This window comes from Molossus molossus, unplaced genomic scaffold (genome assembly GCF_014108415.1).
Source record: "Molossus molossus isolate mMolMol1 unplaced genomic scaffold, mMolMol1.p scaffold_m16_p_3, whole genome shotgun sequence".
Lineage (NCBI taxonomy): Eukaryota > Metazoa > Chordata > Mammalia > Chiroptera > Molossidae > Molossus > Molossus molossus.
In genome coordinates this window covers 68163232-68176889 of record NW_023425366.1, presented here as the reverse complement: position 1 = coordinate 68176889, position 13658 = coordinate 68163232, and the positions used below count along the sequence as shown (strand labels likewise).

At 39.7% G+C, this 13658-nt stretch overlaps 1 protein-coding gene across 3 annotated transcripts in view; it reads right to left on the bottom strand.

The window, feature by feature from the left end:
* CAST (calpastatin) overlaps nt 1-13658 on the bottom strand; it is a 118177-nt gene that overhangs the window by 104278 nt on the left and 241 nt on the right. For 2 of the 3 annotated variants that reach the window (XM_036279854.1, XM_036279853.1), the window contains exon 2: nt 1354-1416. In XM_036279854.1, coding sequence (XP_036135747.1) covers nt 1354-1416 — 63 coding nt within the window. Of the gene's footprint in view, nt 1-1353; nt 1417-13151; nt 13553-13658 lie in introns of those variants that run through there. The other variant, XM_036279855.1, reaches the window with a different exon arrangement.

The following is a 13658-nucleotide window of genomic DNA, read 5'->3' as shown; positions in this document are numbered from 1 at the left end:
AACCGGCCAGGGCAAACATTTTTCTATGGTTACAAAAAATTCACTACAAATTTTCTTGGTAAGAAATAATCTAAATTATATTCTCATGGGTACTGGTAATGGAAACAGTGGTAGAAAAGCAGAGGAGTGACTTTAGCGCAGAGGTCCCGGCTGGTTCTAGCCATTATGTCCTCCTTACATATTGCATATACTGAAATATATTGACTATTTCAAAACTGCAGAAAGTGAGCAGAATGAAGAGATAACTCTCTGTAAACAGGTTGATAAAATAGAGAGAAAAATAAAATCACTTTATGTTTTCTTCCTTTCCACGTCCCTTTTGGGACCTGACTGTTTTGCAAGTTGGAAATGGCACAATCTCTATTGAATAAAGATGAGCATATCTCTTGAGATTTAAAAGGTAAAAAGCAGCACAAGAGAGGCAAGTCCAGTGCCCTTTGAAGGACAGCACTTTCACATGACCCTCCGGTGAAGAAGCAGCGGTGCTGGCGGTGCACACAATGGGGCGTCATTCAGTGAGAGGAGAAATTCACAGGCTCCCAGAAAACCCCAGTCAATGTAGCGAGATTTGGTTTTACTGGTATTTCCACAGAATCACTGCAAATAAAAATCGTTCTCTCTCTCTTCCTTTTGTTTGGGAACTTGAATGGCTGGTTAATCTAGGCCATCGCTGTCCTTCTTGCACTCTAACAACAAAAAAAGATTTCCTCACGTGGAATCTAAAGAGCAATATAAACAAACAAACAAAATAGAAATAGACTCAGATACAGAGCAGACTGATAGCTGTAGAGGGGAGAGGAGCTGGGGGCTGGGTGAAAAGGGAGAAGGGACTGAGAAGCACAGATGGGCAGTTACAAAACAGTGATGAGATGTAAAGCACAGCTTAGGAACTGTAGTCAGTAATATGGCATTAATTATGTATGGAGCCAAGGTGGGCACTTGAAATATCGGGGGATCACTTTGTAAAGTATATAATTGTCTAACCACTATGCTGTACACCTGAAACTAATACCAAATACTATGGAGTATAAACTATAATAAAAAAATAGAATAAAAAGATTCCCTTTTCTACTGCAGCACTGGTCTCCCCTTCTCAGTGTGCCATGTTCACAATACAACAGTTAAGATTCAGCAATTTCTCTGGGGAAAATGCCCTAAATAACGGAGTTCTTTTTCTAAAGGTACTTTTTCCAGGAGCATTTTATGATTTCCGCTTGTATTCTTGAATCAAATTTAGTTAAAACTAAATTTGCCAAGAGTCCAGTAAGAACGCTTTACTACCTCATTTGTTTCAAGACAGAATTCACAATGTAAAAGCAAGAGAAAATGAAAACCCGGTATTGTGGAAATTACCTCATCTGCTTCTTTCTTTTCTCCTGACCTGGAAGGTGATCTACTGTCTTTTTCATTGGCATGCTATAAAAAAAAAAAAAAAAAAAAAAAAAGAGATAATGTTTAATAGAGGGAGGTGATACAAGCAATATAATTGTGACTTTAATCCCAAAGGGCTAAATATATAGACTGTTCAGAACAAGGACCCCTTTAATCTTCCTCCTGAGAATGTTGATAATTCTACACCCACCGATGTAGGTGGCTTTCAAAAATCAAGGGGAAGTACAGACATGCATTTGGGGTGTAGAAAGTCAGCCTGTAATTAACCAGACACAGATCTGATAGTGTTGCTGAGGTGGCATCTCATCTCCTACAAAACGCCTCATGGAATTTTAAAGCCCAAATTGCCAGCGTGGGAGACGTCTGGTTCCTCATGGAGATGAGATGTCTGAGGACCATGTTGAGGGTAAAGCCATACTTAAGCCTCAGTTCAGCATATGGACAAGAGGGAGGACCAGACCTTCCAAGTCAACCATCTCGTTGGATGGCTCTTGGGAATTCCCTTCCATTCTTCTAAGTTTTCAGCAATGCAGACAGATAGACCCTGAAGTGGAACGACCACACCTGCAACTTCCAATTACTATGGCTTTAGAAGTTCAATATGTCCAGAAACAGAGCTATTTTTCTCACCAGGACATGAGATGAAAGCAAGTATTTGTATGTGGTATATAAAAGCTTCGAGTAGCTTACACCATCATTTGTTTTGATGCTAAGGTAAAATAAGTCATAAAGGTTATTGATTTTTTTTTTTTGAAAAATGAAAAATAATTTTATGTTCCTGAAAAGAAGGTACAGATAATTATTTGTTTTTTGCACATTTGTGAGATGTGCAAAAAAGTGAGAATAGGAAGTCTAAGTATATATATATATATATATATATATATATATATATATTTGAATTTTTTTATTAAATTTTTGTTACAGATGTTTCTCCTTTTTCCCTGTAGATACCCTCCTCCCTATCCCCACCCCACCCCCCACCGCCAAGCATTGTTGTTTATGTCCATTGGTTACTCACACATGCATATAAGTTCCTTGGTTTATCTCATCCCTCCTCCATGCCCCTCTCCTCTGAGGTTTGTCAAAGGAGAGAGAGATAGAAGCATCAATGTGAGAGAGAAATATTGATTGGCCGCCTCCTGCATGCCCCCATCAAGCCCATAACCTGGGCATGTGCCCTGACCAGGAATTGAACTGGGACCTCTTGGTCCATGGGATGTTCCTCAATCCACTGAGCCACCGGTGGAGCTAAATATATATTTTTTAAAAGCTCATCATTGGGTTCAATCCCAATCACCTTTAATTAAACCAAAATATAAAATTCCCTTACATTTTCTGAGCAGAATCATAACCTGGATATGTAGGCAATTGAAATTATGCAAATTAAGAAGAGTGAAGAGTGACAATAATAGTAATAATAATTTATATCACTCTTTATTATTTACAAGGTACTTTCATATACATTCTTATTTGACAATAAAAGAGACCCATGTGATTTTGTGGATAAAAAGCTAAGAATAAGAGTCACTTGGTGTGTTTTTCATAAGGACATACATCTAGCAAATGGGGAAAGTTTACAAAGCAAGCATTTTGAACTTAAAACCTGGCATTTGTCACTATATCATGCTAAATGGAATAATATTCCCTTTAGTCATATCAACAGATATTTTAGAAAAAAAAAAGGCCAAGAAAATCCAGACACGTGGCTGAAATTTTTCAATAGTCTCTTTGTATGAAAGACTAGAAAGAAATCACTTACATGAATGGAAAGTTCTTCCCAGAAGGAAAGACTCATGAATGGGTGAGTGGGCTCCACAGAAAAGCAGGCATCTGCGGCACTTAGTGTGGGGAACGAAGCCCTCTGCAGGGTTTGTCTTGCCTACAGTCCTATCAGGGGTTTGTTTGTCCACAGTTGAGTGCAGCAGTACTGAGTAGTTAATGAATCTTGAAAACTAAAAAAAAAAGCCATTTAAAAGCCCACCTATATATCAGAGCAAGGTGGGAATTAATCAGTTTCAGAATAATTGGTGAGCAAAAGGTTCTTAAAGGCCAGAACAGGGGGAAGAATTATTCAACATTGGGAGACAGAATTTGAGAGGGCCAGATCCACAGTGGTAGAGATGTACCCACGCGGTCTCCTTCCAGATCTGGTCATTCAGAACCATGATATTACATTCATTTCTTATCTCTAACTCCATACCTTTGTCAGATTAGTTATAGGTAATAACACAGCAGTATCCACTGTTTTACTGAGTGCACTGCTTAGAGTGCCTCATTTACTTGCCAGGAGGTATTATTAATCCATTTTATAAATAAGAAAACTTAAAGAGACAGTGTGCTCATGTCTGGTGCAATGGTCCATGTTCTCCCCAAGGTCTCACTCTGCTTTCTGCTCATGTGCCAAACATATATTATGATTTATTACCTTACAATAAATGCACAGTCTTTTCTCTCTAAAATATTGTTATACAAATATTTTTCTTTACATTTTTAAAAAAGTTTTTTCCTGATGGTGTTTCAAAGTTGCAGTCCTCCTGATTAACCAACAGGATCAGTTCCTTGTTTCCACTGAACTACTCAAATCCCTCAAAATTATGTTGGCTCTAAACAATAGTTTGAAAGGGATGTATATAACAAAGTATTTTTTAAAATGTTGAGTTACAATGACAACTTATAAAAATTATGTATTTTAAGAACTGGCATTTTGTCATTTCAAAAGAAATATTTGCTCTCAATAGGAAGCAATTTTTGATAATACTCAAAATTATAATGACATAAATAAAAATCATATAAACAAGTGGCAAAAATTTTTAGGAACTATATGTATTGTATTTTTTCATTTTTTATTTTTTTTAACCTGGCTTTTTATTATAATATTTTCCTAACATATAAAACATTGAAAGAATAATACATTGAATGCCGATATTCCCACCACTTAGATTCAACAACTATTAACATTGTTGCCATATTTTACACTACTTTCATATATTACAGACAGAAAAATCTATTTATCTATGTTTGTATATGTACCTGCATTTGAAAGTAAATTGAAAATATCCTGAAACTTTACTCCTAAATATTTCGCCAAACATCTCCTTAAATTGAAGACTTTTTCCTATATAACTCCAATACCGTCGTCACTCTAAGAGAATTAACAAGAATTACTAATGCCATTCCATTTCCAGGAAATAACAACTTTATGAATGAACCATTGTCCAGACCATTTCATGGGGCTCATTCAGTACTCAGCACCCTATTAATGATATAAAATCAGTTACATTTTTCACTGAGAGCGGTTCCAAGTACCTGATGTTTTATTTCTTGGAACAACTGAGCAATTTCAATGTAATTGAGATGATGATAAGAAATATCTGGGAAGGATATATGTCCAACTTGATCCAGCTCAGGAACCTGCAGTAAGACTTTCTAAGAACAAAGAGAGAAAACTCTGTCTACTATTACTGTGCGAGGCTGGTGAGGTGGGGAGAGGTGAGAAGCATGAGAAGGGAGGGAGAGGATAGGTCGGAAAAGAGAACTGAACCACTAACCTAATAAATCTGAGGACTTTTCTATACGAGGAAAAAGAAACTAATATGTTCTAAGCATCTATTCTGTGCTAAAAAGGTACTAGGCATCTTTGTGTGGTCACCTTTACTCCCCACGACAACTGTAGGGGTACACACTGTCACCTCATCCTGTGTATAAAGAATAGAGGATCTGAAAGGTGAGGTTTTCCCTGGTCACACCACACATCAGGATTATAGTTTATGGCCAGAGACTTGGCTATGCCGGATCTAGTGAAACGCTAGCTGAGATCTTGATATTCACATCAAGAAAGTCTCAATCCAATGCTCTAAATGAAAACAATCACAAACAAACAAACAAACAAACAAAAAACAGAAGTAAAACAAAACCTTTCTAGTCTAAAACTGGTTTTTTAAAATTAATGACCCACAGTACTTATCAATTTCATCCTGCAGTAGCAGGTGGGAGACAAGGCCAAAGACAGGAAGAGCAGGAGGCTGGCCCTAGAGCAGGGACAGTTTCACTGGGAAGATAAGTCCACAGAAGCCCGGGAGCCAAAATGATGGATAGAGACATGCACAGTTCAGAGGCTGGGAAACAAATCAGGTAAAGGGCTTTCCTTTCTTTGGAATAATCTTCCAAACTATTTCTAGTCCCTGACATCACCACACATTTGGCAAGTACAGCTGTCTTTGTCCTCACACTAGGACACAGCATTTATATGCTAAAATCTTCTACCCTAGCAAACCCTGCACCTGTCAGGAAATCAACAAGAGGCAGGAGCAATAAGGCCTGGGGCCTGTGCTCTCCCCCAGCTAAGGAGTCTCCAGCCCTCGGACCCCCTCTTATTGTTACCCAGATGCACTCAGATACATGCACAGACAAGGGTTTACCATGCACAGAATAAAACAAAATCAAACAAATGTCTACACATGTAAAAGAAGAAAGAAGGCAGAAACACATGAGCTTTGAAAGCCAGCTGTGAAAGAGTACCTAACACTACTGAGCTTCTGAAATGCCTTTGCTTTATTTAAAAAAAGAAAAAAAAAAAAAGAAAAAAAGATACAGAGTTTCTTTTAGGGGGTGACAAAAACATTCTAAAATTAAACTGAAGTGATGTTTGCACCACCCTGCAAATATATTAAAAAATATTAAATTGTATGTTTTAATGAGTGAATTTACAGTTTGTGAATTCTAACCCCTTCCCAATACCAAAAATTTTCTTTTTTAAATACAGATTATTTGAAAATAACTCAAAGATTTTCCTTCTTCACTCAGAGACAAGGCCATAGGGATCAATATGCACGTCCAGCGACAACTGTACCAAAATTATGAAGCAATAAAACGTTGTCTCGGTGCCGTCTGGACTTTACCAGTGCACAGAGCCCCCCTCTCCCGGCACCGCCACTGCACCTGCTGAGAAAGGTGGTTTCGGGGCCTCCTAGGATCGGAAAGCCTTCGCTCAGCAGGAGGTCCTATACCTCAGTGAGGGCCACAGGTACCTGGGCACGGGTGGAAACACACCAGAGACCAGGATTGCAGCTAGTTTGTCCAGGGTGGGGCCTGGGCACGGATGTCTTTTTCTAAAATTCCCCAGCTGATCCTAACACGCACCTAGGATAGGAAACACTGGTTTTTCAGGGAGATTTGTGGTACCATGACTGGAAGTGGGGCTTTGTGCTAGTCAAATCACCCCCCTGAGTCAGCCTCCAGGGGGGGTTTGTCCAGGTCAGGCAGGTTCGGGCAGCGCTGGGCCTCCTGGGTGAGCTCTGATTGCCCGAAGAAGGGACCTTCACAGGATCTGTGCTCACACCAGTACTTCCTGACTAATTCTGAGCCGTGCCCTGGGCACAGCACACCGAATCTTCGAATCTTCGTATCAGCACATACATCGCTACTTTCTTAGTAAAGCAAACAAATTAGCACTTTATTGCAGACTCTCCTGCTTACTGGTTACTTCATAAATGTATATTTTGACTTCCTAACCACAAGGTAAATGATATTCTTTTTTCTCCTGGTCTTGTGGTAGGAGTGGGACAAATAAATCTTGATTGAAGGACTACATTTCCACAAGTCTCTACACGTTCCCTGTGAAGCACTTTTGCTCTTTTCAGGCCAGTAAACTAGATGAAAAGACAGAAAGCTGAAAAGATAGCATGGAAAACTAAGACAATGTGCAATTTGATGCCAAATCCCTTAACATCTATTCTTGTATGCATTTTGTTTGCTAAAACAGAATTGCTCAGCAAATAAGCGTGACCAAGATGCAAAGCTGTTTTGCTTTAACACAGTCTCCCTAGTGCAGACCTGGGCTGGTCACATCAGAAGGGCTCCTTGCCCTGTGCCTGCCCTATTGGTGTAGCAAGGATGTTTGCTGGCTCCCTGGATGGACAGTCTCAGGCTGGGTTTGGCCTGTGGGAGTCACCTGCAGGAGAATGGAGGTGGTGGGCAGGTGGAATTTTCCCCTCCTCTCTGCCTCTGGGAGCCTCTGCAGGAGGGTCTCCTGAAGGACAAGCCAATGGTGGTTCCAGCTTCTGCAGGGTGATCCAGCTCTTCCCTCTGTCTTTCCAGCCTAGGAATGGTTGCAGCTTCCCGCAGTTTCTAATCTCTGGGTTGCCTCACCACCAGTTGACTGGCTTCCCAGCCTCTTCTACAACCTGGATAAGTAATTCCCTGCCTTCCATTCCCTGGCAAACTCTAGTAGGCCAGAAAGAGCAGAGATCTGAAAGCCTATGTGACCTTGGGCAAATAATTTAACCTTTCAGTGTTTTGTTTGTTTTGTTTTCCTTGTAAAATGGAGCTAATAGTACCAACCCCCAGGGGCTGTCATATTTTTATGTTAATGAGGAGCCTGGCCCATTGCCTGGTTCATTTTAAGAATATAATAAAAGTTATTCCCCTCCCTTCCTTTTCTCTGGCACCAATCAGATTGTGGTGAATCATGAGACAGTAAAATTAATATGCGATGTAAGCAAAGTTTAAGGTTGCAAATATTAGACCAGAGATTTGGGTTTTTACTTTTTATAAGTACAAGAGAACTAGGTTCATCTGATAAGTTTATGCTTATTACTTTGTCTATCATGACTATGTATTATATTACTCTCACATTTCCATATTATATCTAAGGAAATAAAATACACAGGGAATAGAGAATTCATTTTCCAAACAACCTACCCTGAGTTGGTTGCAGGGATGACACTTAAATGTGGAATTTCCACACTTTAAAATACTTTGGAAGGGTGTGTGTGGGTGTGGGTGTGTGTGGTGTGTGTTGGTGGGGCTGGGATAAAGTAAAATTGGCATAATGTTACAATGTTGATAATGGGTACATGAGGAATTCATTATATTATTCTCTCTTCTGTGATAAAAATTTGGAGTTCTCTTATCGCAAGAGTATATATTTCCTAAATCACCCAAAGGCAATATCCTAGTCATTTTGCTTGGTTTTAATACTGAAAACCCTAAACTCATGGAGAATGCTAGTATGAGAGGTACAGTTTATTTATTTTTTAAAAAATCAGTGAGTAGAGAAAGTCAAGAAATCGGTATTTTTAAAAATGCTATATCAGCAAAAAGGTAACTTTAAAAGAAAGCAAAAAGAATGAGCAAAAAAGAAAGAGAGAGAACTCATGGTCATGGATAGCGGTGTGGTGATGCAGGGGGTGGAGAAGAGTCGGTGGAGCTGGAAGAGGGCACAGAGGGGATAAATGGTGATGGAAAAAATAAAGTAAAAACACACAAAAATGAAAGCAAAAATAAATCCTAGAGCAGAGAAATACAATAACTAAGATGAAAAATTCACTAGAGAGATTTTCAAAGGCAGATTTGAGCAGGCAGAAGAAATATAATAACAGCCTGAAGATAGGACAATTGAAATTATTGAGTTTGATGTGCAGAAAGAAAAATGATTAAAGAAAAGTGAACAGAGCCTAAAGGACCTCTGTGGGAGTTCCAGAAGGAGAAGGAAAGCAAAAGACAGTGGATTATTTAAAGAAATAATGGCCTAGCCCTGGCTGGTTTGGCTCAGCGGTTAGAGCGTGGGCCTGCAGTCCAGAGAGGCCCGGGGTTTGGTTCCTGCTAAGGGCACGTACCTCAGTTGCAGTTTGTCCCCGGCCCTGGCTGGGTCCCGTGGAAGGCAGCCACTCAATGTGTCCCTTTCGCATTGATGTTTCTCTCTCTCTCTCTCCTTCCCACTCTATCTGAACAAAAAAATGGAAAAATGTCCTCGGGTGAGGATAAAAAAAATCAGTAAATAAATAAATCATCTTACTTAAAAAAAAAAGAAATAATGACCTAAAACTTCCCATATTTGATGGAAGATATGAATATAAACAAGAAGCTCAACAAACTTCAAGTAGGATAAAATCAAATAAGTCCATATTATAATCAAACTTTGAAAGACAAAGAAAGAATCTTGAAAGCAGCAAGAAAAAATGACTGTCACATACAAGGCATATTAAATAAGATTGCAAACCTTAAAAGTCAGAGGTCAGTGAGCCAAGTATTGGTGAGCATGTGAAGAAGTTGAAACCTCTGTGTACCGGTGGTGGGAATGTAAAATGGTACAACCACTTTGGGAAACAGTAAGGTCATCCTCAAAAAATAGCTAAAATGGAAGCAACCTAAGTGTCCATTCTCAGATGAATGGATAAACAAAATGTCATACACATGTACACAAAGGAATTACTATTCAGCATAAAAAAGAAAAAATTTCTGACATGCTACAATGGATGAATCTTGAGAACATTATGCTAAGGGAAATAAGCCAGCCACAAAAAGACAAATATTGCATGACTCCACTTGTATGAGATTTGTAGAGTAGTCAAAATCATAAAAACAGAAAGTAGAATGGTGGTTGCCAAGGACCGGGCAAAGAGAGAAATGGGAAGTCAATCACCAAAAGGCATAAAGTTTCAGTTAAGCAAGATGAATGAGCTCTAGTGATCTGCTGTATAATCTTGAACTGTGGTCAACAATAAATACTGTACACTTAAACATTTGTTAAGAGGGTAGAGCTCATGTTAAATGTTCTTACAATAGAGTAAAAAAAGAAAATGGTAAAGAACACAGATACGTGACTGTTATATATTTGTATGTGTGTAAAACAAATGGGGATGTGTTGTTTAATGGGTATAGAGTTTCAATTTTTCAAGATAAAGAGTTCGGGAGATAGATGGTGGTGAAGGTTTCATAAGAATATGAATGTACTTAATTCCACTGAACTTCATGCTTAAACATGGTGAAGGTGGTAAATTCTATGCTATGTGTATTTTACCACAATAATAATAATAATAATAAAAACTCAAGGAAAAAAATAGGCTAAAAATGGCCTGCTAAAAATAGGCTAAAACGGCCTGCTAAAAAATGGTCTACTGATACAACCTCATTAGAACTAATTTATCCACCCATTCATCTCAGAATCTCAAATGACCACCCACTGTTTCTACTCCCAGCAAACTATATCATTCTTTAAAAAACACTTGTAGAATATAATTAACTTTCTGGGAAAGTGTCAAAACTGATTAAAGAACACTATCATCAAATGTCACTCTTAGTTTAAAAGTCTTATCTGCAATGGGAAGCAAAGTAACTCAGAAATTGCCAACCTAAAGACTAAAGAGTCTGACCTCCATTCTCTCAACGCCTTAAAGCCTGTGCCCTTTTTGCAGACACTATAATTTGCATTCCTACTCCTAAACATCTCTGCAGCCAAGTGGTCTGTCCAGCCATGGAAGGCTTGTAACAGATACTCTTCCCAGGCTGGCTGTGATGACCGGCCTCCCAAATGACTGGGTTCCTTGATCATGTTGCCATTGGGCCCACAGGTCTAATTATGCTAAGAAACGCCTTTAATTAATATGACCTAATCAAGTCAACTTAGGACTCTGGAATGTGATTACTGATGTAAACCAAATTTACTCTTCATCATTAATGATGCTCATCAGATGTTCCTCAACTCTAACTTTGTACATAATTCTTCAGAAGATCAATGATATTGATGTTATCCAATGTGGAAACATACATTGTAATGTTTCATTGACTGGCTTTACATGTGGCATTCCCTTAAACAAACACATCACAGGTATATATTTTAACGATTTTATTTTATGCTGCCTAAATTTTTAAAGTTAGGTCATTCACAATGTTTTTTCAGTATTTAAAAGATCCCACTAAATATATTTTAGTTATAAGATTTACCACAAACATGCTGTTATATATAAATATATGTATATGCAAATATATCATGTATGTATATGTTATAAATTGGCTCCATGGACCTTTAGGGGATTTATTGGTGTGTGTGTATTGTACTCTGTTGTGGAAAAATGGTCCTTGCACTGTATTTAACTTGCACTGTATTCTCAAAATGGTCTGTGATCAACCCCTCACAACCACTATACAAAACTGGTTAGAAAACTAAGCTGTACAGTCCAAATATTTAGTAGCCATTAGTCACTCATGGCTGTTGAGCACTTGAATCGTGGCAAATGTGAACTGGATTTTGAAGAATTGATATGAAAAAGAAGATATAAAATAAATGATTTGTACATTGATTACACATATTGAAATAATGCTTGAGATATAGTGGGTTAAATAAAATATATAATTAGCTTTATCTGTCTCATTTTGTTTTTGTTTATGTGGCTGCTAGAAAATTTAAAATTATCTATGTGACTCACTATATTTCTACTGGACAGCACTGGTTTAGGAAAAGTCAAAATTAGCCACAGGCATATTGCTGATTTTAGGATGCTCCTACTAGAAAACAATTTCTATAATACTATAGTTCCAAAATTGAATTCTAAGAGAGGTTTTAGCAAAAATGTCTACTAAATGTCTACACTACTCCTAAGAGTAAGATTTAAAAGCATAGATACTTTCATCCAATTGTTCCCCCATAATTTCCTTTAGCGAATCACGAATTTGGAAGGATTCTGATATCAGCTCTGAACCACTGGCATCCATATTTGCAGACTTCATGTGGTGCATTTTGATAAGAACCTCAGGATAATAATGACTCAAAGCAAACTTTTGCTTTCAGCACACCAATAAGATGCTACATTTTAGAAGCCCAGAATACATAATAGGAAACATACATGAAAAAATATCTCAAGGAAAACTGGAATTCCCAATGTTAAAAGTATATACATATGATACTTTCATGAATCTAATGAGTCACTTAATGTGGTGACTATTTTCATCCCCTTTTTATAGATACGAAAACGGGTTCAAAAAGCTTGACTCACCCTTTGAGAACAAGAACTCTGTCTTGTTGTCCACAGTGTACTTGGAGGCTAGCACTTGGCCTGGCACACAGGTGCTCAGTAAATGGTCATTGGCTATAAATGACAGTCTACTAATTTCAACACAAGATTACTTTCTAAAGAGGTTCTGATTACAACATCCTTGCTTTTTTCTTTTTCTTCCTGATACCACAGGCTGGTAGAGATTGGTGTACATAACTAATTTTTAAAAAATCCTCACCATAACTGATAGGATAAAAATATTTTCATTGTGTAGGTTAACGAAACTTTTGTGTTTTTGTTTTTTGAAAGCAAACTAATGTTAAACCATGCAAGCCTCCTGGTTCCTACACAGTACAAGTGCCAGCAGGACTGGATATCACACCTAATTGGTTGGCCTGGCATTCAAAGCACTAAACAAATGGAACATCTTTGTCCCTCACCCAAAGTAATAAAGTGCAGCGCAAAGCTACTCCCCACTGCCTGCAACACAAGGGTCTTAATCTCACTCAGCTGCTTCTGATCTTTGGAGTTCTGGGTTTTCTCCTTGCCTTCATCCCAGCTGCCTCTTCTCCGCGTTGGAGAATGAACGACCAACAATATTTCTCTAAAAGTTTAAAGCTCTACTCATAGGTTAAAAACAAACACTAGATATTAGCTCTTGAGAGCTGAGTCCTAGTTCCTCAAGGAATCCGGGTCCTGGGGCGAAATGCCTCCAGCGACAATTCTTGTTTCATTCAACTTCTGAGCGCGAGCTGAGCCTGGTGCATTTGCTCACACAGACTCACACGCCTGGGCGCGCTCCCACATACCACTGCAGGGTGAGTCTCGGCCTCTCCGGGAGCCTAACCTGGAGATCTGAAAGGAGATCGCACCCGGTCCCCCTCCTTCCCCTCCAAACCCGGGACAACACCTCGTCCGCACGCCCAGAAAGGCAAAGCGAACACATTCCCTTCCCGGTCCTGCCCAGGAACGTTCGCTTCTATTTACCGTCTTGTACCACCAGCTTGCGAATGCCATGGTTATAACCGGTTTGCTCTGAGCAGCACCGCGCAGGACCGGGCGAGAACTCGGGGTGCGGTGCTGAAGGCGCTGGGCTCTCACACCACCTGCCCTGGACTTGGCTGGCACTGTGCTCTGCAAGTCCCGTAGCTGCAGGTCTGCGGACACCTGGGCTGGGCCTGACACGGGCCCCGCCCCAAACGGGATGGCCCCGCCCCCCGATTTGCCTCGGGGCGGGTTAGCGAAGGTGTTCTTTCTCCAGGCAGCCACGCCCTGCAGCCCCGACTCTACGGGGTAGGCAGGATCCCGCAGTCTGGGGCGGGGGGATCCCGAACGAACTTTGATCCCCTTTCATCCCCATATCATTTCACTCGAGTCTCACCAACCAACTTTTCCCGACGCGCCCCCGCCCCCATCCGCCTCGCGCCACGCCCAGGGCGTTGGGCCCCGGCCCGGGAATCCCTGGCCACCTCCAGTCACCTGCCCTGCCCACCG